We start from the raw sequence: 26706 nt of genomic DNA, 5'->3' as shown, positions 1-26706 counted from the left end.
CACCAAATAAATTCTGATGTTTTGCACGTGACAAAAGCGCATGTTGGTTGAAAGAGAGAAGCTCTAACAAACAAAATCCAGATACAGTTGAGTGTAGCAGTCACAGTCAATACAACTCTGAATCTGAAGTTTTCCATACTATATAAATGTCAACGGAAGCGCCCAAGCGCCATAAATGGCAGTGGGAGAACGCCACCGCGGGCGCCGCCGCCGGATTCGCCACCGTTGCCGTTATGTATCCCCTCGATGTTGTCCGCACTAGGTTCCAAGGTTCTCTCTTCTCATGTAAACTACGATATCTGATTTTTCGTGCCTTCCATTCTTAGAAGTATTGCTTGACTCTGCAGTTAACGATGGTCGAGTCTCTCATCTTCCCAGTTACAAGAACACCGCTCACGCCGTTTTGACCATTGCTCGCTCCGAGGTTTGTCATTTCCTAATCGACCAACGCCAATGCGTTTTCTCTATTAAGGGTTCAATTGTCAAAGTTCTTCTTTAATCAATAAAATTCTGGAAGCTTCTGATGTGTCCTTAAGAAAGGGAATTAAGTATCTATGTCGCTGGTGCTTAGGCGAGTTATCTAAAGTTAAGGAAAGATGCTTAAAAAAACTCATTCGAGCAAATTACATAAGTAAATTTTTTTAAACAAGTAAAGTTTCTTAACCGGTTCGTATTAATAAAAAACTATTTTTCAATCAAATTTTAATAGGTTGAACAATCACTTTAGAAATTTTAATATCGGAGTGATTTTTGAGTAATTAAAGTTCTTATATCTACGTGATATGCAAGACTTACGAATTTGTGGTAAAATTTAGACAATCATGCATTTAAATGGTGTTGATTGCTGAACCTTCTACACTTAAGATATATAGAGTTATTAATTACATGGCACCTTTTACTTTCTAAACAGTGTAGTTGAAGTTCAGCAGCATGAATAAATCTGACGAATATGATAAAATCAGTACAATGGTTTCTGGTATTTCTGAAAAGTTAAGAGAAGCTTACTAAGATTATTGCCACGACCTGAGATTGTAACAGTGCTAATGAATGCAATAGTAAACTGAGAATGAATATGAATCTTTTTACATATTATTGTATGTCGGATATGGATTACAGTGAAGAAGGCGACTGTAGCAGGTACAAAGATAGTAAAGACAAGGAAATAACAAAAGAATATTTCAGAGAGAGGATTAACATCACTTCTTCCACCCGTTTCTCTGTCCCTCACAGAATGCTATACACTAGTGCTTGGATCGCGCAAAATCCTTTAATCGTGAATTGGTTATTTTGATCCTTGCACTTTTCCTTCTTTTTTGGTTTGGTGGAGCCGTAGCCATGTCTCCCTCTTCAGCTGAGCGAGCTAAAGTCCCTTTTGCCCTTCGAATCTGAATTTGTTATAGTCATCTGAAGGTATGCGTGCACTGTGAGATTCAAATGTGGAATGCTAAAATTTGAAGACATTGAAGAACTTCGGTAGATCATAGAAAGTATACAATAGGATATGGGTCCAACATTGGTGAAACAACCATTTTCAAGTGTCTATGTTTCAAAGTGACGGGGGCTAGGGGAGGGTGGGTTCTCACTTTTCAATTTTGTTTGTTAATGAATGGCTGCCTATTTTCGTTAGACATCACTTTCCACCTTGCCCATGGTCTTACTTTGACGAATTTTATCATGACTGCGGCTGGCATTGTTGCTCAACTTTCATTCCTTCCACGTATTATTGATGGGTTTGGGGGTTGAAAAAATTAACATCGGTTGCAAATTGTAATCAGAGAGATATTCTTTTTTTTGGTACTTTGTGTGTCTTATTATGAATATATTACTACTTATATGCCATGCTTTATCTTGCAGGGATTAAGAGGGTTATATGCAGGCTTTCTTCCTGGGACTCTCGGATCCACTATTTCGTGGGGCTTATATTTCTTTTTGTAAGTACTAAATTCCATCAGTAAGTATTGCACTGAAGTCAACTTTTTAACCGATCATTATATAACTAACGTTCACTAGGAGAGAATGATATTATATAGATGTCTAACTCTTTGATGCTTCATTCTGGTGTTTTGTGCATATATGCACCTTCTCTAATTAAATTTGAACTTGCTTCATATGATTTCGAAATTCTTCTCTATGGCCTACTCCTTCATACATAAAGTAGAAAATCATATCTAAATTATTTTTCTTGGTCACAAATACATTGTTAAATATCTAAGTATGAGTTTGAGTTCCATATTAAATAAAAGTGAAAAAGTTGAGTAACATATAAAGAAGAAGACCTATATATCCCTTGTCTTAATATTTAGGGTTGGAAGTGGTGTTATAATTTCTTATGTGGGTTTGCTCATGACTCGCTAGTACTGATACTTACAAAGCCAAATTCTTAAGGTTTTGAGTTGGAGGTGATGTCGTAATCTTTTATAAGGGTTTACTCCTAATGACTCATTGGTGCTTATACCCGCAAACCTATTGCCTCATAGTAGTGAGTTAGAAATGGTACCGTAATCCCTTATATGAATTTGTTTATAACTTATTGGTGCCAAATCCCTCCAATGTATCCCTCCTAAAAATAGCCAAAACAAATCAGCATGTCATCATCTCCTAGTCTGCAGTCTATAGCAGTTTCATTTAACATCAAACAATTTCTACAAACTCACTGTTAATTATATTGCCAAAGGATTATCCTCCCCATAAATTTTTTTACCTTCCAGAATTGAGTGATTAATTATTATAGTTAGAGTGGTTACCGGTCCATCTGCTTGCTTTCTGAGAAGACCAAGGTCATTGTACCAAAACTTTTTTGACTTGCAGCTATGATAAAGCCAAACAAAGATATGCAAGGAGTGGGGAGGGAAAATTGAGTCCAGGTCTTCATCTTGCCTCAGCTGCTGAAGCAGGAGGTTTGGTATGTGAGAAAAATCCCAATATAAAATCCACATATAATTCTTAATGATTATGTTGCACAACCCTGCTGACATTTGTTGCCACCCGAGGTTCTCTATTTTTAAATTTTGTCAATATTGAGATGTGGGAGAGATGAAAGGATTTGAATCATCCAAAGCAAGAGATTCACTTTAATGGGAAAAAGGTGATTTGAAAATCAGCAAATGAGCAGTATATTGGAGAGTTGTAAATCCACAATGAATTACTTTTGGCGACTTGTATTGATGAATTTTGCACTGAAAATTGTTGTTTGAAATGTTGTGAGAATGGAACTAGTATAATTAAATTTACCATTTACTTATCAACGTGCTTATCTTTGTGATACTACTTAACTTTGATAATTGGATGCTTAGGATAGGATTCCAAAGCCTGCCGAACATACTGTGGCACAAACCTGTAAGTGGTCAAAACTAACTTCCAGTTATTTTTGTTTCCATTACCTTTCGCCAGGTTTGCCTGTGTACAAATCCTGTTTGGCTTGTAAAGACAAGATTGCAGCTTCAAAGTCCGCTTCATCAGACGCAACCATACTCTGGGCTTTTTGGTCTGCTCTCCATTTTAAATTAACTTTAATTAGTATCTTTTACAGTAAGATGTTTCTTAATTTTTGTCACCTCACCCTAAATTGAATTCAAAATTAGTATCCAAAAGTTGAAAGATTGGTCATTTTCAGAGTGGTTCAATATGGGACTCAGTATTTAATTGAGCATTTATCTCTCACCCAAAATGGTCTTGGTTGTGTGGCAGTTTTTATATCACCAGTATATGTGTTTCAGTAATTCAGTACCTACCAGTATTAACTATTGAACATGTGCATTCATCCTATTTGTTCCAATGCATAGTCTTGTATGACGTTAATTTTCGGACTGGTTAAAAAACTAGTTTTAACTTTTATTTATAGATTATTTCAGTTGTTTTTGCAAAAGGAACAATCAAGATGCAAGATTTTGGTGCATAAGTTGACATTTTTTTTCTTTTTTTTTGAGCGGGGACCATGGTGATTATGTTTCGCTCAATGAGAAACGCTAGTAATACGCTTTCTAGCAAACTCTTTTGAACAAACCCCTTCTATTGGCTGAATTTATTCGAAAATAACAATTTTTTGTGAGTTCTATTTTGTAGTACCTAATGAATCCAATAGTTTAGATTGAGTTAAAGGGTTTTGGTAGCACTCCTCTTTAACTCATCTACCTAAAACATTTTATAGTGAATATATATTTTGTTTATTGTGGTTATGTCTTCGCCATATGAATTGCTAACCAGTCATGAAAGTATTTTACCTGTCAAAAATAAATATGAAATGCATTTAGAACCATAATGAGCGAGGAAGGATTTAGTGCATTTTACAGAGTGATGTTCCAGGTCTATTCTGGTGTGTTGCTGTTTCATGTTATTTTACTTATCAATCTTGGCACTTAACATTTTAATCAAATTGAGTATATGTAGGTAACTATCCTTCATAAAGATAAAAGGTCTTATTTACCCAAATTGATTCTAGGTTCAGATCTATAATCAACATTGAGCCATTTGCAAGTATCCACTATGGACTCTTTTATCTGTCAATTAAACCCAAAGACTATCAGAAACAACACAGTTTATCCTTACGTTTAATAACTACAAGTTACTAAAAGAATGTGTTTGCCATATGATTGTCACACAATCACTGCATATGTTAACATATTTTGTTTATTATATTTGTATTCATCAATATATGATTTGCTATCTAGTCATGGAATTTGATTATAATAATATTAATTATCAGATGCTTTTAGGACCATAACGAGGGAAGAGGGATTTAGTGCACTTTACAGAGGCATTGTTCCTGGTCTATTGCTGGTATGTTGCGGACTCTTTATTTTACCTGTCAATCTTGGAACTTAGAATTTTAGTTATAGATTAAATATAATATGTGGTATTGTGCTTTGCAATTTATAGTGGACATCACATCCATTGCGTAGCCACTATGAACTCTTGAACCTCTGCCAATTAATATTATACAATAGTAAAAGCATCACAATCCTTGATCCTTTGGTTCAATTGTTGTTAAGTTATCAAGGAATGTGTTAATGGTGTGATTGTTACATGATCATAAACTCATGTCAGCGATTGATTTGTTCATGTCATCTCCACCATTAGCACATATTCTGTGTTAGGAAATGATTCAAATTTTTTCAATGGAATATCCCTTTGTCCTTCTCCTCCCCCTCCCCCCTTTTTTCCATGCTGTGGCAGTATGGTGGGAATTATTCAGACAAAAAAGTCAAAATGATGAATGAATTTTGGAATTTTTTTTACCTTCACCTTCATGGCAACTTGTGATACGTGGTATTCTTGAGAATGGGTATTATTTTTCTAAAGGTTGTTGAACTTTGAAGCTATAGAGATTAGTGGGGTGGGAGTTTGACAAAGGAACATTCAAAATTTTCATTTGGGACCAAAATTGCAATTTAAAAGGGTATTATTACTTAATGCATTATTAGGTTGCTACTTTTCTCTAGGGTATGAAAGGGGAAATTTGAAAATTATGATGGCTGTATCAATTATCAATTATTAAAATCAAACATACCATTGTCTTTCTATGCTTTATAATGAGCTTATTTCAATTTATATATTGCAGCAGGTCTCATGGTGCTATTCAGTTTACAGCATACGAGGAGCTCCGTAAAGTTATTATTGATTTTAAGAGTAAGAGAAGTACATTCCATAATCAAAATCCTGATAAATTGTTGGTAAGTTAGAGGACGTTGGGTCGATTCAACTTTTGAATTTACATGTATTGGACAATTTACATTATTCAAATGATTTCTTGAGGTTTGACCTTTTCTCCCACTTGTATTACTCTCCAAGTCATGCTCCTAAATCATTGGCCTAGTAGTTTGGTTGAGCCAAATGATGCATCTCAAGAATCACGACTCTGATTGTTGCCTGCATGTGAGTAGTGGATGCCTCAGTTAGCTTTTATTCACTGTTTTCAAATGGCTAGGTACGATCCAGGGACATGTTAAATGGGAGAAATGTAGCTTTATGCATATCCTAAATTTTTTGTTGTTGTTGTTGTTGCAAGTTTATAGCTTTATACGACACGTTTGGGTTTGGTACATTTAGCTTCCTGCTATCTGATGTTTACAGATGATTTCAATTGAGTTTGTGTTAATGGCAATTAATAAATATTATATCTAAAACCTACAGTTGTGATGCTTTAATATTGTATTATTTTTCCCAGAATTCTGTTGATTATGCTGTTCTTGGAGCAACATCAAAACTGGCTGCAATACTGCTAACCTATCCATTTCAGGTAAAACTGTCTGTCTCCTCTCTTTTGAACGAGAATTCTAGCGTCATTCCTTTATGAGTAATTGAAGAATTTTCTTTCTTCTGAATCATGCTCCCCCCTTCCATAATTTCAGGTTATGCGGTCTCGCTTGCAGGTACAAGAATGTCATTACAAAGATATAAATATTACATATTCATTTTGTTTTAACTGGCATCACATCTTTATCTGATCTGGGCTGAAATTTCTGTCTCTGCAGCAACGACCTAGTGGTGATGGGGTCCCAAGATATATGGATACTTGGCATGTTGTGAAAGAAACTGCACGGTAAATAACTACATATTGAAAACCCATCCAGATTTAGCTTACATCTTTATATTGACAAATATGCAAAGGTGAAACTAGATAGAATCATAAGTATTATTGGTGATTGAGATTAACATATTTCTTATACCTTGGCAAATGGCGTATACAATAGGTTGAATCTTGGTGACGTGCTGTCAATGAATTGTAAAGACTACATTGACACTCTTGTTTTTACCCGAATTATATGCTAAAAAGAAATGCTCTTGATCATTTCAAATTTAGTTATGGTTTTGCCTTTATAGATTTTGTTCTGTTCTTGCAGATTTGAAGGTATCCGGGGCTTTTACAAAGGAATTACCGCAAACCTCTTGAAAAATGCTCCTGCTTCTTCAATAACATTTATTGTTTATGAAAATGTTTTAAAATTGCTTAAACCGACAATAAGGAATGACTGAGTATTTCATTTTCCATCAGGATTTTCCTTTATCCTTATTGTTGTTTAATATCCTCTTATTTGATATTTGTAGCAATGGGTATCTATCATTTTTCCTATCACTTTTTCATGATGGGATTCTACAGAGTAACAAATAGATGCAATTTCCAGAGATAAAATTCATGGTTGCTTGTATACCCGTTTTCCATGCTAACAAGTTTTCTGTTCATTTGCTCCCAGAGTGTTCTTACGACGCCTTTCCTTACTGGATTATTGTAAAAAAATAGCTATGTTCATAGAATCTTTTATTTAAATAAAAATCTATGTACATAAGAAACAAAAATATAGATAAGACGACCATTTTCATAGGGGACTGTCTATAGGCAATATTAAAAGTTCATAATCTAAAGTTAGAAAACAAAGTAATTCTTGACCATTTGCATAGCATTTGACTGTTTGCAAGCAAAATTTGACTCAGCTGTAATCTTATCATAGAAGTGAATCTGCATGAGTTTCGTACACTCTTTTCTAATAAACACCAGATCCCCGCATATCTGGAAGTATTATTAAGCTTAACATGCTTCCTGTAGAATTACTAAATCTATTTAAAGTCTATTTAATTGTTCATTAATGACATTACTCACCTTTACTCCCTATAAATTATGAACTTTTTAAATGGATGATTTGTTTGTCTTTCTCTTACACAAACCCACAATTCTAGTTACGTAAAATTGTAGATAATTAACAATGGAAATATAGGAGTTTGCTTTAACAAACAACAATATAAATAGCTAAAAATCCACCATAAAAAAAAGGGTACAAAAATCGGTAACGTTATGTGGAAGCAATGGGGGGAAATTTACGGATGAAGGAGAGGATTTCGTCCGAAATTTGTTGGGCTTTTTCTTGATGTATAAAATGGTGGCCGTCTATAATAACAACTTCAAGGTTGGGAACAAGGCTCTTGAAAATGCCACTTTCCACAAAAGCCTTTGTACCAACTGTTTCAAGATCAAAAGCGATGTCTTTGTTTCCGGCTATGAACTTCGTTGGAACTGTTATCTTTGATCCTTGCCATGGTGCAACAAGCTCCCAGTTTCTGTAACCACACACCATCACCGTAAGTAAAAAGGTGAATTCCTTCATTAACAAATAACATTTGTCGGATTTTATTGTTTACTGTATGTCACGTGTGTGATAAGCATCATAGAAGAAGAATGGTTTATGATAAGATGTAACGTAAAAGTTTATGCTTATCTTTAAACTTATCTTTGTCAAATTAAATTGTTGGAAATATAATATAAAATTAGTCCACAACTTATATACAATTTTATAAGTGCTACCAACGGCTTAAGAAAAAGTTGGTTTTTCCAAGTTTGACTATAGTAGAGAATTCAAAGTTGCATTGTGTACTTCGAAAGTAATTGAATTATTATGTTTTAAAATTAAGCAGAAAAAAAAAAAAAACTTACAAGTCCATTGCTCGGTAATAATTGAGTGGCCCAGTAAAACCAGACTCTTGGAATTTGTCTGCAAAAACCGTGAGTTCTTCCTCAGTTATCCATGATGGCACAACAGAAGGTGTTGGCAGAAAATCAATTAGCTCCATGCCTTCTGGACATGCTAGAATATCTGTAGGTTTTAACAGAATAAACTTCTTCATCACTGTGAGATAATCATATCTAGCAAAAGCTCTCTCTGCTCTGCCTGGTTCCTGCATACCCAACTCAACAAAAACAAATCACATCATCATGTACATCACTAAAAGCAATTTAGGCAAGCTCAAATCTTAGAAATCTTAGATTTGTCATAAAATTCATGTTTTGAAATACATAAAAATGTCAAAACAAACAGCAAGTAAAGGGAACCTGGAACTGGCAGACATGACTCTGATCTCCAAATAATTTTCTGATACTTTCAACCGTTTTACTGGTGGGTGATCTTGGGTGGTAAGGAACACCCAGAACAACAAATCCTTTTACTCTGTCAGGTCTAAACAGACTCAGATACCATCCAATTGTTGATCCCCAATCAGATCCAACAACAAAGGCCTGTTTTGTTGAAGTGGGTCAAAAACAGAAAGACAAACACATAGAAAGGAAGCATGATCATATATACTCATACAAAAAGAACTGAGAAAAATTTGATACCTGTTGTTCACCAAAATGGTCAAGCAAAGCTATAAGGTCACCTACAAGGTGGTGACAAGTGTAGGAAGTAGGATCAATAGGAGAATCAGAGTCACCATAGCCTCTTAGATCAGGTGCAACTGCATGATAGCCATGTTGGGCCAAGTAATTGATCTGGTGGCGCCAGGCGTACCATAGTTCTGGGAAGCCATGAAGCAGAAGAACAAGTGGGCCTGTCCCTTTCTCTGCCACATGTATCCATATCCCGTTGGCTTTGATTCTTTGGTGTTTCACTTCACTCACCATCTCTAAGTGCTCCATAACCTTTGAGATCAAATTAACCAAACTAGGATGTTCCTTAGGAATGAATGAAGAAGATGAAACATGTCTTCAAGACACTCTTAAATGTCATGGCTTGGGTCAAACCCCAACTCTGACTTGATAACCACAACATTTCTGTGTCTATTCCACACACACCATATTAAATAAATCATAAAAGATGAACTAATCTACCCAACACTCATTAACACCATTTTCTCATTATAAGATGAACTACATCAATTAAACAATAAACATGTTATGATATTATGGAAACAAAATTTAGACAATCAAATGAGTTATACTTCTTTTGTATATTATAAATAGCTCATACACTTCTTTTGTATATTCTTCGCCTACAATTCTTTTAAAATTTTGAAGAAACTTAAATTTTGAAATCTTAATTATTTTAAATTTTTAAGTGTTTTATATGTATTTTTTGGATAAATTAATTTAATTTTCTTAAATTTTAAATTCTGCATCAGAGTGTAATATAATTTACTTATTTTTATCTAAGATATTAATCAAGATGAATATTTATTTCTTATTGTGTGAAAAATATATATTTTAAAACTAATTTCGCAAGGTTTCTTTTATGAAATTAAAAATTAAAATAATATTTAATGATTAAAATATAAAAGGTGGAGGAAAAAAATGAAGGGAGAAAGAGAAGGAGCGAGAGTGGAGAAAGAGAATAAAGAAAAAGTATAAATAGAGAAAAAAGATATGTGAGAAAAATAGGGGGAGAGATGGAGAAAGTAAAATAAAAGAGATGATAAAAAATGTAGAATTTTATAATTTTACAATTTTATGATATTTAAATAATCTTTAAATTTATAAAATTTATTTTTTTTAATTCTTTTCTAAAATAACATATCTCATTATTTAAAATCGAAATAATTATCCTTTTGATGTTATTCGAGAGCAGGACAGCTTTAAATTCTATCTAAACCAATCAAGACTAAATATTTAAGGGCTTGTTGTGTGATTACTATCGAATAGCCTACATCTTCATGTTTTTTCTTTCTGCACCTTTATAAAAGTTGTACCTTTATTAAAAATATAATAAAAAATTTTACATTTTTTTTATTTTTAATATCTTTTGAATTAAATATTTTGGAAAGTATGGATCTAGAAAATAATTTCCAAAATATTAAATTTGAAATATAAAAAAAATTCCAAACAGGTTTTTAAAATATATTTCTGGATCCAAAAATACTTTCAAAAATACTTGTTTTGAAAATTTTTATATTCCGCAATATCCAAAATATAAAAAAATTTCGGAATGTGTATTCCAACAGACATTCTCATCTTCAAAAATACTTTTTGAAATAGTCATTCTGACAATTTATTCTATCTTATATTTTGAAAATATAATGATATTTTGATATATTTTTTTATCCATTTTTAATTTATCATTCTTATTATTCTCTAATTATTATTTTTTTAATGATATGATGTAATGATCCAATGTGATTGAAATAATGAGTTAAGAGTAAGTAAAAAAAAATTGAAATAAAATATTATCTATTACGAAATAACTCTTTCAGAAATATATTTCTAAATCCAGAAATACTTTCTGAAACGCTCCATTCGAAATTTAATTTTAAGTAGCAAAGAATTTCGTCCTATTCTCCGATGTTTCCTTCTGCTTCGATCCTATACCACCCATCAATTACCGGCAGCGTCAGCCACGTCCTCCCCAAACTTGAAATCTAAAGTTATAAATAGAATGCAATAGTCTCAACCTCCAAAGAGTTTATTTGAAGAGAGATGCACTTAAAACTATGAAAATAATACAGGTAACATACTTTCAAAATTCAATATATAATACAAGGATGAAAATTTCCAGTACAACAAATTGCTCGTGGTCACTTCGTGGATTTCCAGGACATGTTGAAAGCAGGTCGAAGGTTTTCTTGAACCCTTCCGAAATCCATGCTTCCTACAACTACCACACCTACTCTAAATACAGTCATCCTAATACCATATCCAGAGGATATGTACTGTATTAACCAAATGTGAGGCCCCTATTTTTTACTTCTACCAAGATCTTAAAGATTAAGAACAATGCAACGTATATTCTGCAAAGATCAATTCATTAAATGGACCTGATAAACAAACTGCAATTGACAACATGATGTGTCATGTGACTAAATATACGGGTGCAACGACTTCGGGCTTGCAGAGGGAAAATTCAAGATACATTTCCAAGTACAAACATTTGTTTGAGTGTGGGGGATGGGGAGGGGGGCTGTTCTATTTAGCCAAAGCTTTTGGAAAGAAATTCCACTAGCTGGCTGAATGATTCTAGAATTTTATCCTTTCTAAGAAAATCATTTCAAACTGATTAGGCAATAATGAATAACCATACCAGAGAATAAAAATATTATATACTAATCCGGATTTTACTTAAATTCGTCAGTGAGTAACCCGGTTCAGGAGAAATGTGGAACTGCCAAATCCACTTTTGGTATAACATGTTCTAACTAGAGAGATGACATCTTCTGAATCTGGAAGGGTCCGAGTTCTAATATCCAGAAGTTCATATCGTGTAACAAAGATATATACGTATCTTGAGAAAGGGAAGAGACAGGTAGGCAAATACATAAAGTTAAGCAAGCTTGTTGTGCGAAGTTTAGTAAGCACAAACAGAAATAGAGGAGATTCATCTATATTCTTCCTCGTTATATAATTATTGCGAAACTAAGCAGTATACTCAAGTAACTCACCACTTTTATTATTGTCAACATGTACGAAAAAACTGGCAGCAACTATAAGATAGCACAGCACAAGCATCAAGCCTTTAAAATAATTTGAGGTTCCTTCCTGCAAGTAAACAAATGAAAATGGTTTTCAAACACATTAAAAATAGTGATGATAATAACATTCCATACAATGGAATGAAAAACTGATGCCTGACATGGATTCCAATGAAAAAACACTACCAATACAATTTATAGGTAAGAAATCAATACCTGCATCATAAATGCAACTACCAACACGGTGATAAAAGGCGTGGCAGTCTCAAAGAGTTGAAAATTCAAGTCCATTTCTTTTCCCATGCACCATCCAACAACCACACAGAAGGGGATCTGCAATTTTCAAGAAAACGAAGAATCATTAACTTTAGCAATGATCTACTAATTTTAAAAACATTATAAACTCAAGCCCATTTCTTTTAACACTAAATGTAAACTCCAAATAACCATTTAATAACAGTTCAAGGCCATACCACAAACATAGATATCGGTGTAGACGATCCTATGGCAACTCCAATAGTAATATCCTGAAGAGAGATTGAACACATTAGCAGATCAACAATCCTTTACGGCAAACATGATGGCACTGGCATGTTCTGCAGCATTGCCCACAATTGGAAGCAAGATGACGGAAATAAAAGCCACTGACATATTTAATGACTCAGATGCACCCTGTACAGAAACACAATAAGTTTATGAATCAACTTATGACAGTTTACAGACAATAAGAATATTAGCGTTTCTGTCTGTCAACAAGGACAGGAAAAACAGATATTTTGTAACAGTACTTGGTCCAGATAATTAGATTAGTACAAATAAGGCTATAAGGCCAGTATTGAATATCACCATTATTTAAAATCTTATTAGTAGATTGCAATATATCTCTTTTTACTTCTACCAAAAATTCGGTGCAGAATCGAAGGTTGTTATCCCTTGTGACTTGACCTGATCACATCACTGTTTCTACTGCATAGTTCCAAAAATAAGTAATTCCTTTTTTGTTGAATCTAATTAGTATTAAGCCATTGCTTTTACTCCCGTAACTTCCTAAGTTGTTATATTAAATAAAATAGTAATAGTACTAAACTATGTTAAGAGCTGTTGAGATGGGCTCGTTCCTAACATGACCTAAATATTATTAGTATAAATAAGAGTTTTATAATTTGATCTTTGGCTTTGACCGGGGTACTATAAGGGAGCATGTTTTTTTTATTAATCATACATTATACAATTATAATACTATAAGATCCTCTGTAATATTTTTAAAAAATAATAAATAAGGATATATTAGACCATAGAGACAAATATACAACATATAATCATATATAAGTAGAAACTAGCTATCAACTATCCTGCAACAACCTTTTCAAGGGTGGTCAGTTCATGCCGCTATTCAGTACTAGTGGTTGCAAGAGTCTAAGACCATAAAACACTCCATTTTGCTTTTTAGCTTTCACTAATTACTTGCATTCCGCCACCAAGAACCATTATGTATTGGTTCAAAGTCTTTTTGGTTCACCCATGATTTGTTTGGAATTTTTTCTAATTTTATTAGACATCTTTTTCAGAAGAAATTATACCTTTATTATAAATTACCTTCCTTCAATATTTTTTCTTAAAGGTCGTATGTTTATCACCCTTGAGCTGTCACCACGTGATTCTTGGATTAGTAACTTAGTTATCTATTTATGGCTCTATAAATGAACATCAAAGATCAAAACCTTATATTGCTAAGTAAGACTCTTTTTTGGAATCATCTTGCAAGTTCTAGAGCGCCTTTCCAAAAGAAATCAACAAATAAAATGAAAGAATAATTAAAAAAAATTATAAAGCTCAAACTAAAAGTTCTGAGAGAATAGAGTCTTTGGTAGTACAATCATAGTAATTAATGATCAAGAAGTTTCGAAATGATATAGCTATACCTGTATGGCATCTACGAGGTATCCAGAGAATATAAGACACCCATGCTGTCAAAATAGCAAGCCAGGTTATTGCCTCCCATTGAGTTAATTCAAGTTCTTCTTCCTCATCAGAATTTTCACCATTATCTCCTTCCTACATTATAAAGTAAGAAGATTATGTGTAAATGCACTGTTAAATGATATAGAAAAAAGCATTCAATAGGAACCAATTTACTCAAGTAAATTCCTCTCCATTTCGAAATATATATATATATATATATATATATATGATTATATGTTGATAGCAGGTTGAATACTTACATTAAATTTTATCTTTTGATAGCATTAGTTTTTTATGAATGATTTTAAACATTAATAACACTTTCCTCGTGTTAAGCATTTTATTAATTAATTACCTTTTCAAACTATTAACTATTTTGCCTTTATCAAACTAATTTTTTGTATAACCTTCGTATACTTGTTAATACAAGGAAACTTATATAATGTGACTTAAATCTGTAAATATGTCTTGCACGTGGACTTTTCAAGCAATTTTTCTTATGAATTATGTGATTTTTTTTTCTACACGGAATTTCAGCAAACTTTGCTAAGATTTTGCAGAAAAATATTATTTCCTTAAATTTATTGAAAACTTCGTAAAACTTTTTGCGTATTCATACAAATTTTATTATGTATAAAATACATAATTTTTTATTCAGTAGCAAAAAAAAAGAATAGAAGTCTTAAAAAACAAACTTGGGAAGTGCTAATAATAAATTAAAATACGTTTCAATATCATGAAGAAAAAAAATGATTAAGAAAGTAGTTAATTATTTGAATAGTATAATGACTAAAAATCACTCATAAGGAGTGATATTATCTTATCATGACAGTTTCATTCAATTTAAACATTATAATATTTATTATTTGACCCTTCCAACGTCTTTAGAATTTATTATACAAGCTCTACCACTGCATATGCAATTGTAAAGGAAGTTCTGTCACCATTTAGATTTAAATACATAATCTGTTTTGATGAAACAAAATAATGGTTGTGGCTGTGTTTCCCATTGTCTTTGGGAGTCTACCAAAATTTGACTGAGGAGCTAAACCTCACACCATGCCAATGTAGTCATCTCTTCTTTATTTTTCATGGAAATATTTTCCACTCACTCTTTTGATAAAATGCTTAATTAAATAAAACATTTTAATCTAACAGTTGAAACAAAACACGTTTCTTTCCTATTGTGTATGTATCCTTCATCCACCAAGGGTCTATTGGCGAAATGGTGACCGGTAAATGTGTAACACTAGTTAACACAGGAAAACGACAATGACAGGATGATTAAGTAAACGACCGTAATTGTGACTACTAACAGGTGGCAAATACATATTTATCTCCTTAAATAGTCGAAAACTTAAAATATCTAATTGCCACTATAATGCGTATTTTCCAATGAGAAAGAAAATGATAACAAAACATAGACGGGCTTCACCCCAATCACATCACATGGTGCATGTCATGGTAATTATACATCATAAACATGAGAGAAAAAGCAACAAAAGAACTAACCTCATTAACTTGGAGTATAAACATTCTGCTGACTTCTAAGTTGAAAGAAAAGGTAGCTTGCATATGCCACCAGCATTATGCAGCTGCTAAATCTTGATAGAGACAAAACTGACTTCCCTTCATGAACTTCTGTGTGAGTAAAGTAAAGCACAGCAGGAAACAGGATTCCCATTACAGCCATCAAGAGTAACCCAGAATTGACAACGGCAGCTGCATGTCGCAAAGGCAAACTACAGTGTGAAGTCTGTGACGGAAGGAGGACAAAAACGCAAAGAGACAATTACATGCACTAATTTTCACTAAGATCACGAAATGTACCTTATCAAAAACCTGTACTTTTTTGTAATGGACAATGCCACCGGTAAAGAAAGCACAGCCAAGAACTAGAAGCATATTTGACAGGATAGAACCAAGTAAAGATTGCTGCACAACCCTTATCATATTGCTTTTCAATGCGTAAATGGATATAATCATTTCAGATGCATTGCCAAATGTGGCATTAAGCAAACCCCCAACTGCGCATACCAACAGAAATCAAGTCAGTTCAATTGACCCGTATTCCATGTACTTCGCTACAAGGCGTACACGCATACAAGTAATAAGTACAATAAATAGAGGATGCGTTACTATGCGTTTTATGTCATCAATAAATCACTAATTATTGAACATGGTGATATATACGACACTAGTTACTATAAAAGGTAGAACTATACCTGTTGGTCCCGTGTAGAAGGCAAGCTGCCTGGATCAAGGAATAGGAAATTGAGCGTGTTAGCGATAGATTAAAGAGGAGATTAGATTAGCATAGATTTGAGTAGCGCGTAAGACTTACTCGGTGGCATAACCGAGACGTTCAGCCAAAGGAGTGATACCCAATAACGTGAAGAAGAAGACCCATCCATGGTGTCCGGTGAGATAATGCAGTAGAATGACGAAAGGACCAAATGGAAGCAAGATGTTGATCTTGGCCTTAATTAAGACGAAATATATACTCCTGCTGATGCGTCTGATGTTGAAGGCGGAGGAGGTCCGTAAATCGACGACGGTGGTCTCGAAATTGAAGGGGCGGACTTTGGTGGCGGATGTGGAAGAGGCGAAGGGAGTGTGGTCGTCGTCGTCGTGAAGGATGTGAAAGGATCTCGCTCTATCTTCTCCTCCGGCGAAGCCATCTGCGAGATTTTTTTTCCAAAATAGCACTGTTCGCTTCACGGAAGACTGTGCCTTAGACCATTATTTTGGATCCAACATTTCAACAATGTTTAGAAATACTTTACATTTAAATTGTTTATAATTAAATTTTATTTATTTTTTAAATAATTTGTTTGGATAAAGAAATTAAAATACCTTATATTTTAATTTTTTGTGAGATAAAATTTGAATTTATTGTGAGATAAAATTTAATTTTAACAATATTTATTTTAGGTTTAATTATGTTTTGAGTTCATGATAAATTTGGAAACTCGACAATCAAGAAGGGCCTGACGACACAAGCGGGTTTGACGACCCGGACGGGCCCAACGACCCGGACGGGCCCGACGACCTGGATGGGCCTGACGACCTAGACAGGCCAACGACCTGGACGGGTCCGACGACTCGGACGGGCCTTCCAAACTGTCGGGTCCGTCTGGGTCGTCGGGCTCGTCCGGATAGTTTGACCCATCCGAGTCGTCGGGCCCATCTGTGTTGTTGGGATCGTCCATGTCGTTGGGTCCGTCTAGATCGTCGGGCTTGACGGTTTGGAAGAGTTTGTTTGGGTTGTCGGGCCCGTTCAGGTCGTTGGACCCGTCCAGGTTGTCGGGCCCGAAGGTTTGAAAGGGACCGTTCGAGTCGTCAGGCTCATTCGAGTCGTCAGGCTCATTCGGGTCATCGGACCCATCTGGATCGTTCGGCCCATTCAGGTCGTCAAACCCGTATGGATTGTTGGGCCCGTTAAATCATTAGTCATGTCCGGATAGTCTGCACCGTCCGAGTCGTCAGGCCATTCTAGGTCGTCGGACCCGTTCTGGTCGTAAGGCCCGTCTAGGTCGTCAGGCCCGTTCGGGTCAACGGACGAGCCTGTCTGGATCATCGAGCCCATTCAGGTCGTTAAACTCATCTGGGTCGTGGGGCCCGTTTGGGTTGTCGGGCTCGTCTGGGTCGTTAGACCCGTCTGGATCGTCGAGCCCATTCAAGTCGTTGGACCCGTCTGAGACGTCGGACCCGTCTAGATCGTTGAGCCCATTCGGGTCATCGGACCAGTTTGAATCGTCGGCCCCGTTTGTGTCATCGGGCCTACCAAAGAGTCTAGAATGTGAGGTTGAGTGAAATCCCTCAAATTTCACCTATTTTGGGGGTATTTGAATTTCTACTAATTTAGCTTATTGAAATCCCTCAAAAAAATGCTTGCATTTGAAATGCTTTTTAATTTTTGTATCCAAACAAAGCATTTTATTACAAAGCAATCTAAATTCTTCAAAAAAATGAATTACTTTATTAAAATACTCTATCCAAACACACTCTAAATTTACATGGATAGCATTGTTTTTATTGTAGTTGGAGATTTGGTCCTCTGGAGCCGAATTCCAATCGTTAATGTTTTTTTTTTTCAATTCCATGTCAGAATTCAGTCTCAAGGATCTGAATTCTGAACTTGATTTTTTTTTAAATAAATTAGAATTAATATTTTTTTTAAATTTTAATAAAATATATATAAGAGTTATTTTTTGTTTTTTTGTTTGTAAAAAATGTTACATTAAAGGTTAAATATATATTTTAGGTATTATTTTAAAGAGGAAAAAATAATATTTTTTTCTTTTTGAATTTGTTGATTTAAAAATAGATTTTGTATTGTGTAGTAAGTTTTTTATGTGTAATTTGAAAATATAAACGTCAATTTAATTTAATTTTTTTAATAATTTGTGTAGTATTAATTTTTTTTAATTGGAGTAATTGGGTGCTGCATTTGGAATCTTTCCTTTGTGGACTTTCATTTCATTGTGGGTTCTGTATATGGGGAGTAATGCGGGAATAAGTGGGGGTTTTTCTTAATATTATGAACATCGCTAACAGTTTTGTTAATGTAAAATATGAAACTTGAGTGTTAAGACAATTCGTTGTCATTGTTTCATAGAAAAAAAACTATTTTCATTACCACGAAATTGAAAAACAGCTTTTTTGGATGGTGTAATGAAAAGATGTCCCTTAAAGTATGTATGAGGTATGTGAGGAGTCTTGTTGGATTAAGTTGTGAGTTATTCTTATTATTTTGAACATCAGTTGCAGTAATTCAATGAAAAGTATAAAAATGGAAAATATAAAACTTGAGAATCAAGAGAAAAATGTTCATTGTAATCATATGATAGCATAATAATATTTCTAAGACTACTAAATGTTAATTGGATGGGGATAATGGAAAAAGGTCTCATAACTAATGAATGAGGTAGGTAGGGACTAATGATGGATTAAGTGGGAAGTTACGATGGACATTTTGATCTTGAGTTATGAACAACAAAAGTAAATTATTTCCATGACGACCAAATTGAATAGTAGCTTATTTGGATGGTGAACATTACAAATTATCCCATAAGTAACGTAAATGGTATGTGGGGAGCCGTGTTGGATTAAATGGGGAGTTATTGTAAATTTTTTTATTATCGGTTGCAGTAACTCAAAATATGAAACAAAAACTGGTACTAATGACCAAAATATCCAACATAACTTCCCACTTAATTGTTCTTCACTCCTCAATTTTGAAGATAGTATGACTCGAAAATTCTAAAAATCCCCGTGGCCACATTACCCAACATTTAATGTCATGGTCATGGAAATGAATTTGTACTATGTTAAGGTTAGTGTGAGGATATTATGTTCACAATGAAATTTGATTTTTATATAAAAATTGGGTAATGAAGACCAAAATAGTCATCACAACTCCCCACTTACTACCTCTGTACTCCCCACTTACAAAAATTATCAGTATTAGCACAATTTCAAAAAGGTCCACCTTCCACATAACCCAATAGTGAATGTTGTCATACTGGCTAAATTTTTTAAGTACATAATGTACCATGCATGAATCATTCCATAAGTGGTGAGTATAAAGTAGAATAATGGGAAGTGGTGATGAATATTTTGGTCTAATGTGTACGGCTAAATTGCAGGGTGAGAGTAAATTTCTGAATTATGTATCTTTATGAAGTAGTAAAATTATGTATCTTTATTCGCACACTATCCCAATAGCGTTGACAAGTCTTGTCCAAATTGCAAGGTAAGAGTAAATTTCTAAATTAAATATCAGTCTTGGCACCTCCCAATAAAGTTGACAAGTGTTGTCATAATTAGAAGGTGCAAGTGAGGCCATTTATTTCAAATATGCGTCAATTTTTACAATGGTGAAAGTAAATTTTTGAATGGGCACGTTATCCCAATTGGAGTATCTTTCACCTTTTACAATAGTGATATAATAAATCATCTTTGACACCTCCCAATAAAGTTGACAAGTCTTGTCATAATTAGAAAGTGCAAGTGAGGCCAATTATTTGAAATATGCGTCAGCTTTTACAGTGGTCAAAGTAAATTTCTTAATTGGCACGTTATCCCAATTGAAGTATCTATTACCTTTTAGAAGAGTAATATAATAAATCAGCTTTGGCACCTCCCACTAAAGTTGATAAGTCTTATCATAATTAAAAGGTGCAAGTGAGGCCAATTATTTGAAATATGCGTCAGCTTTTATTGTGGTCAAAGTAAATTTCTGAGTTGGCACATTATCCCAATTGAAGTATCTATTACCTTTTAGAAGAGTAATATAATAAATCAGCTTTGGCACCTCCCAATAAAGTTGATAAGTCTTGTCATAATTAGAAGGTGCAAGTGAGGCCAATTATTTGAAATATGCGTCATCTTTTATAATGGTGAAAGTAAATTTCTGAATGGGCACGTTATCCCAATTGGAGTATCTTTCACATTTTACAAGAGTGATATAATAAATCATCTTTGGCACCTCCCAATAAAGTTGACAAGTCTTGTCATAATTAGAAGGTGCAAGTGAGGCCAATTATTTGAAATATGCGTCAGCTTTTACAGTGGTCAAAGTAAATTTCTGAATTGGCACGTTATCCCAATTGAAGTATCTATTACCTTTTAGAAGAGTAATATAATAAATCAGTTTTGGCACCTCCCAATAAAGTTGATAAGTCTTGTCATAATTAGAAGGTGCAAGTGAGGCCAATTATTTGAAATATGCATCAGCTTTTACAGTTGTCAAAGTAAATTTCTGAATTGGCACGTTATCCTAGTTGAAGTATCTATTACTTTTTAGAAGAGTAATATAATAAATTAGCTTTGGCACCTCCCAATTCAGTCTCTTAAACAAATTTTCCATCATACAATTTTCGTTATCTGACGTCCGTATGTCAAAAATAAGCCAAAGAAATTTGTCTGAATATCATTTTCATAAACACAAATACTTTGTTACATTGCACACACTAAAGTCATTAATGCAAATTAACTACTTATCATAAATATTACTAAACACACTATTCAGACTTCCATAAACACAAAAAGAACTGAGTTTTAGTCATCGACATTATTTCCTGCAGCTGAGTTTGTTGCATCCAAGTTCTCACCTTCAGGAGGATGTAAGGTCACTGAAAGCTTCATTGGGAGATCATGTGGGAGTGGAAGGAAGAAGACAACCATGTCGCGAACATCATCATCTGTGAGGAGCTTAATTGTTTCATATTGGTCCCAGCGTCCTAACACTGGCTTGTGAAACCATACATCTCTGACTCTTCTTCCCTGATTATAACAACGATAGCTTGCAATTTCTTCTTTCAACATCTGTAAATTCATAATAGTCGACACATAAAAAACACAATTAATACGACCTTCGTAGTTAACAGCAACAAGAAAACTATTGTGAATGTTATTCTCGTGATGGATCATCATCCTTGTTTTGGTAATAAGCAGCTATGGTTGTGAACTGAACGACCTAATAATTTATAAGCGGATTGGTTAATTAATAGTCAAAAAAAAATCTTGAACCCTGCATTAAAGTGGGTTCACGTGACAAAGTAAAGTGGGATAAAGCCTGATTGACATTCATCGTGCAGTGTGTATATCAACTATGCTTGTGATGTTGGTATGACGTGATGACATTGATTAAAGCCTACCACTCATCAGGTGCAGTGCTTTTATTTTTAACCTGACATATCACATGCCAAATAATTAAAGTTGCAACACATAAGAAAAATCACAACATCACAAACCACTATGAAAAAAAATCCAAGGTTGTTCTACAAAGTGGATCTAAATCGTGTATGTTCGATTACTCTACTTTGAATCTAAACCGTTAACACAAACAAACAAAAATTGTCATTGCTATAACCCACAATGAGCCATTCAGGCTATAAATAATGCCCTTCATCAATCTAATCAAGTCAGTGTGAACTCCTACCCCCCAATGACATCTACAACATTCACTGTGTTGGTGTACTTCAATGGCAGCATTTATGTTGAAGATAACTATTCCGATAAATTCATTAGCTCCAACATGTCATGGCTGACCATAACAAATACTATGACGTTGTCCCAACTTAAGCAGGCAATCCTCAAGGAATTCAATGGTGCAACGTGTGCAACACGTGCGTCCTTGGAAATGTCAAGCAATATTATGTACAAGGGACCAAGTGTGGGAAATTAGAAAGGTTGAAGGTGTGCACACATGTGCCACACAACTCATAACGCAAGACCACAGGCACCTGGGCTCACGAATAATATCTCAACATGTAAGACAAATGGTGGAGTCAGACCCATCCACACCAATTGCAACAATAATTTCTTCCATCCAAACCTCTATGGGATATAACACAACCTACAAAAAGGCATGGTTGGCGAAACAACAAGCAATTGAAGATGTGTACGAAAATTGGGAACAGTCTTACAACTGATTGTCGTGCCTACTATAAGCCATGCAAACTTATTTGCCTAGGTTTATATACAAGTTGAAAACCAGTCCAATTACAAATGGGGAGGAGGTCCTAGAAAACTAACAACACTTTCGAAGAGTGTTCTGGACATTCAAACCATGCATTGATGGCTTCCCATTTTGCAAACCAATAGTGCAAGTGGACGAAACATTCCTTTACGGAAGGTATAGGGGCACCCTTCTAGTAGCTGTTGCACAAGATGGGAGAAATAATATTTTTCCATTACATTTGCTATAGTAGAGGGTGAAACCGCCGAAGCTTGATTTTTTTTCCTTAAAAACCTAAGGACACACGTTACGCCTCAACAATTTATGCTTAATGTCAGACCGCCACAATTCAATCAGTGCAACATTCAACAAACCCAGTAGTGGCTGGACTGAAGGGAATTGCGTGCAGGTGTTTTGTATTTGACACATTGCACAAAATTTTACAAAAAGATTCAAGAATACAACTTTAAAAAAGGACCTCGTCAACATGGGTAAGTTATTACATATAAATTTGTCTTTTTCATTTTTTTGACTGTTAATTTTTCACACTCATTATTAGAAAATAAATTCTTCTTATAATTATATTTGTTGCGTACGCATTGACGGAACCACATTGTAACTACTACTACAACATCATTAGAGAAGACAACCCAGAAGCAGCAGCTTGGGTAGACCAAATTCCAAGGGAGCAGTGGTGTCTTGCATATGATCAAGGAAGAAGGTGGGGTCATGTAACAACGAATCTGGCTGAAGCAATAAATTTTGTCCTGAAGAAGACAAGGAATTTGCCAATTTTATCCATAGTATTGGCCACGTACACTAGGTGCAACACATACTTCACAAAAAGAAGTAGGCAAATAACTACAATGGTCAGTGTTGGTCATGTGTACTCTGAATATGCGACCAACTTCCTACAAGATGCAGACTCCAAGTCAAACACACACCATGTCCTTGAATTTGATAGAAATACCACAAGATTCAGAGTGGAGGAGATGGTCAATCCTAGAGAAGTACGTCCTGCAGGAAAATTTGTAGTCAGATTAGATGAAAGGTGGTGCAATTGTGGAAAGTTTCAAAAAATACATCTACCATGTTCACATGTTATTGCAGCTTGCAAGCATGCATATCATGACTTCAACATGTACATAAGTCTCCATTATAGGCTGCATGTCATCATGAAAGTATATGACAATTTATTTGGTGAGTTAAGACATGAAGAATATTGGCCACCATACCACGGGCCACAAGTTTAGCCTCATCCAACCACAAAAGGAGCGAGATGGGTCGTCCTAAATCAAGTAGAATTAGGACTGAGATGGACATTAAGGAAGGAAGACAATAAAAAAAGTGTTCTTATTGTAGAACTGAAGGACACACAAGAAATCATTGTCCTAATAACCCTGCACTTAGATTATTCACATCAAACCACTTAGTTTATGTTGTACTTTTAATTGTGTTCAATAAATTTGTACTTGATTCAATTCAATGGTACATCTTTTCTTATTATCTTTTATTGTTACTTATTTTACATAAACTAAAAACAAATAACAAAATTATTTAAAATACAATAATGAAATGCTTTCAAATTATTTTACTTATTTCCATCATTTTTAAAATATTTTTTACAAATTTTCAAAGTTTATAATATACAATTTTTTAAAATTATAAAAAATTAAAAGATAACTGTAATTTTAATATTTATAAACAGCTATTAAAAAAAATTAATACTACACAAATTATAAAAAAAATTAAATTAAATTGACGTTTTTTATTTTCAAATTACACATAAAAAAACTTACTACACAATACAAAATCTATTTTTAAATCAACAAATTCAAAAAAAAAATATTATTATTTTTTCCTTCAAATAATACCTAAAATAACTAAAAACACAATGCTACATCTATTTAAAAAAAATTATTTAACCGTTAATGTAAATTTTTAAAAACAAAAAAAACAACTCTTGTATACATTTTATTAGAAAAATTTAAAAATATTAATTCTAATTTATTTAAAAAAATCTTAAGTTTAGAATTTAAATGTTAAATATCGAATTCTAACTTGAAATTAAATAAAAAATTAAAATTAGAATTCAACTACCAGTTTCCAAAGAATCCAATTCTCAACTATAATAAAAATAATATTATCCATGTAAATTTAAAGCATCATCTACTATGCTGGTAAATAAAGGAGCGACCAGTATTCTTGAAAAGAAAATCTCATCTGCGAAGCACGGAAGAGGAGAGCACAGATCGAGGAAGATAAGAAATGATGACAGAGCTTAGGTACAGAGCTTAGGGTAAAATCTAGGGATGTGATGACGATGAGTGAGGAAGAAGGAGCAGAAGAAATGAGAACGACGATGTGATAGCACACTATTCAATTCAAATCAAATCAAATCATGTCCTGATGGCGTTCGATGGACGGCAACTACGCTGTGCCTGGCAAGTCAGCAGTCACACCTCCGTACCTTCTGCCAAATCTCCTCTTTCTCTCTCTCTAAATCTCTCTCATAGTTCAAATTAAAATTATTTCCATTTATATATTTCAAAGCCCAATCTCAATGTCTTTCTTTTTTTCCTCTGCCTCCACGTGTCTTTCATCCTTAAAATAAATAAATGAATATCCAAACAAGAACCATACTTTCTCAAATACCATCTTTATTTTCTTTCAATTCACTCCTTACCGTTTCCAAATACCCATAAATATATATAAATAAACTATATTTCAAGTAATGTGAAGTTTCTATCATCATCCTAATTGATCTGAAAAGTTAACATTTGTCCTTTTGAATGTAGGTTACTGGGTACATTCGTTGAGGGATGAAATTTACTACATGTCCACAGTAATCATATTTTAACTAATTATTTTTTGTTTTTCACGTTATATATTTAAATATTAATTTAATGTTTTACTGCCTACGTTTAATAAACTTGGTTCATTTCAATTTTCTTATTCTTATAGCGTGGTGGAATTATAAACAGGATTTAATTTTCTTATAGCGTGGTGGAATTATAAACAGGATTTAATTTTTCAAAACAGTCAGTTGCGTAAAGAGATGTCAATTACAAGCATCGTAGAAAAAAATGTATAATCTAAAGAATGTAGTTATTTAGAAAATGGTGTAAAATATCAATACATGATTTATTTATACAAGTACTTCTGACTTTTGCATACAAGTTTTTCTCTTTTTCCTTGGACCATCTTTATTTCAGATGTAATCAGATAGTGGATAAAATAATTATCTCAAGAATTTAAACTTTCTGATTTGATACGTTTATGAAAATTTAGTCACCTGTATTAACCGGGTAAATAGAAATTAAATCAAACGAGATATTTTTCTTTTATGTGAAGTCGGACATTTGAACCTTGTCATGGAGGTCAATATTACCACACTGTAGTCTTGAATCAAACAGCGATTCTTACGGTAAAAAGATAATGTCCATAATTCAGTACGATACAAATATAATGGAACTTCCTATAACGTTTAATACTTTTTATTACGATGTTAATTTCCTTATATAATGGCTTTGATTTTGGAACGTTATAGAATTTTAAAGAAATATATTCCCAAATAATCATGCTAGCAGTTCAAGAAATGAATTCGAGAGCCGATAAGAAGAAATCTTAATTGAATCCCTTTTCCAAATTCATATTATCAAAATGTCAACTCGTGAACTGCACAAACACGTCAAATAAAAATAGATCTACTCGTCAACAACTTCAGAAGGTTATAATATTTTTTCAGAACTCATGTCGCCTTAGGAAAACTCTAACTTCAACCCCTCGCTCAAGTAGACGAACCCTTGAATAGCAGCGTCAACATCGACGGCATGATTAACAGTGCAAGGATGGTCGCATTCGATGCATTCGGTGACGGCCGTCGGCTGGTCGCATTCGGTGACGGTCGTCGGCTGGTCGCAGAAGGAGAGGGGCGAGGTGTTATCCGGTGGAGAGTGAACGTCGCATTCGGTGACGGTCGTCGGCTGGTCGCACAAGGAGGGGGACGAGGTGTTATCCGGTGGAGTGTGAAAAACGTCCGGGGGAACAACGGGAGAGTCAACGGAAGCGCATGAAGTTGAGGGAGAGTGGTGACTGCGTGCTTCGACACAAAGTTC

The 26706-nt window shown here is 34.0% G+C and overlaps 2 protein-coding genes and 1 pseudogene across 3 annotated transcripts; 1 reads left to right on the top strand and 2 right to left on the bottom strand.

The window, feature by feature from the left end:
* Positions 1-28: 28 nt before the first annotated feature.
* LOC114179049 (folate transporter 1, chloroplastic-like) lies at positions 29-7145 on the top strand. The gene is made up of 11 exons (XM_085670616.1): positions 29-270; positions 348-424; positions 1855-1931; positions 2809-2902; positions 3391-3484; positions 4703-4784; positions 5564-5669; positions 6164-6235; positions 6348-6368; positions 6471-6538; positions 6840-7145. Exons 1-11 carry the CDS (start codon positions 147-149, stop codon positions 6970-6972), a joined length of 948 nt encoding a protein of 315 aa, XP_085526742.1. The 5' UTR covers positions 29-146; the 3' UTR covers positions 6973-7145.
* A 526-nt stretch (positions 7146-7671) lies between these two features.
* LOC114179047 (alpha/beta-Hydrolases superfamily protein) lies at positions 7672-9612 on the bottom strand. Its single transcript, XM_028065244.2, has 4 exons — positions 9101-9612; positions 8819-9001; positions 8423-8664; positions 7672-8049 (listed from the first exon to the last, which is right to left on the bottom strand). The coding sequence occupies exons 1-4, from the start codon at positions 9398-9400 to the stop codon at positions 7785-7787; spliced, it is 990 nt and encodes a 329-aa protein (XP_027921045.1). The 5' UTR covers positions 9401-9612; the 3' UTR covers positions 7672-7784.
* Positions 9613-11176: 1564 nt separating this feature from the next.
* On the bottom strand, positions 11177-16890 carry LOC114175469 (vacuolar cation/proton exchanger 3-like; annotated as a pseudogene). The gene is made up of 8 exons (XR_014993402.1): positions 16466-16890; positions 16347-16375; positions 15952-16148; positions 15634-15847; positions 14082-14214; positions 12633-12831; positions 12376-12492; positions 11177-12226 (listed from the first exon to the last, which is right to left on the bottom strand). The product of XR_014993402.1 is annotated as a vacuolar cation/proton exchanger 3-like (transcript).
* Positions 16891-26706: the final 9816 nt, after the last annotated feature.

This window comes from Vigna unguiculata, chromosome 3 (genome assembly GCF_037176805.1).
Source record: "Vigna unguiculata cultivar grain cowpea cultivar isolate G323 ecotype 2 chromosome 3, ASM3717680v1, whole genome shotgun sequence".
Classification (NCBI taxonomy): domain Eukaryota; kingdom Viridiplantae; phylum Streptophyta; class Magnoliopsida; order Fabales; family Fabaceae; genus Vigna; species Vigna unguiculata.
Note: the sequence above shows the minus strand (reverse complement) of the source record. Positions and strands in the feature narration are given on the sequence as shown.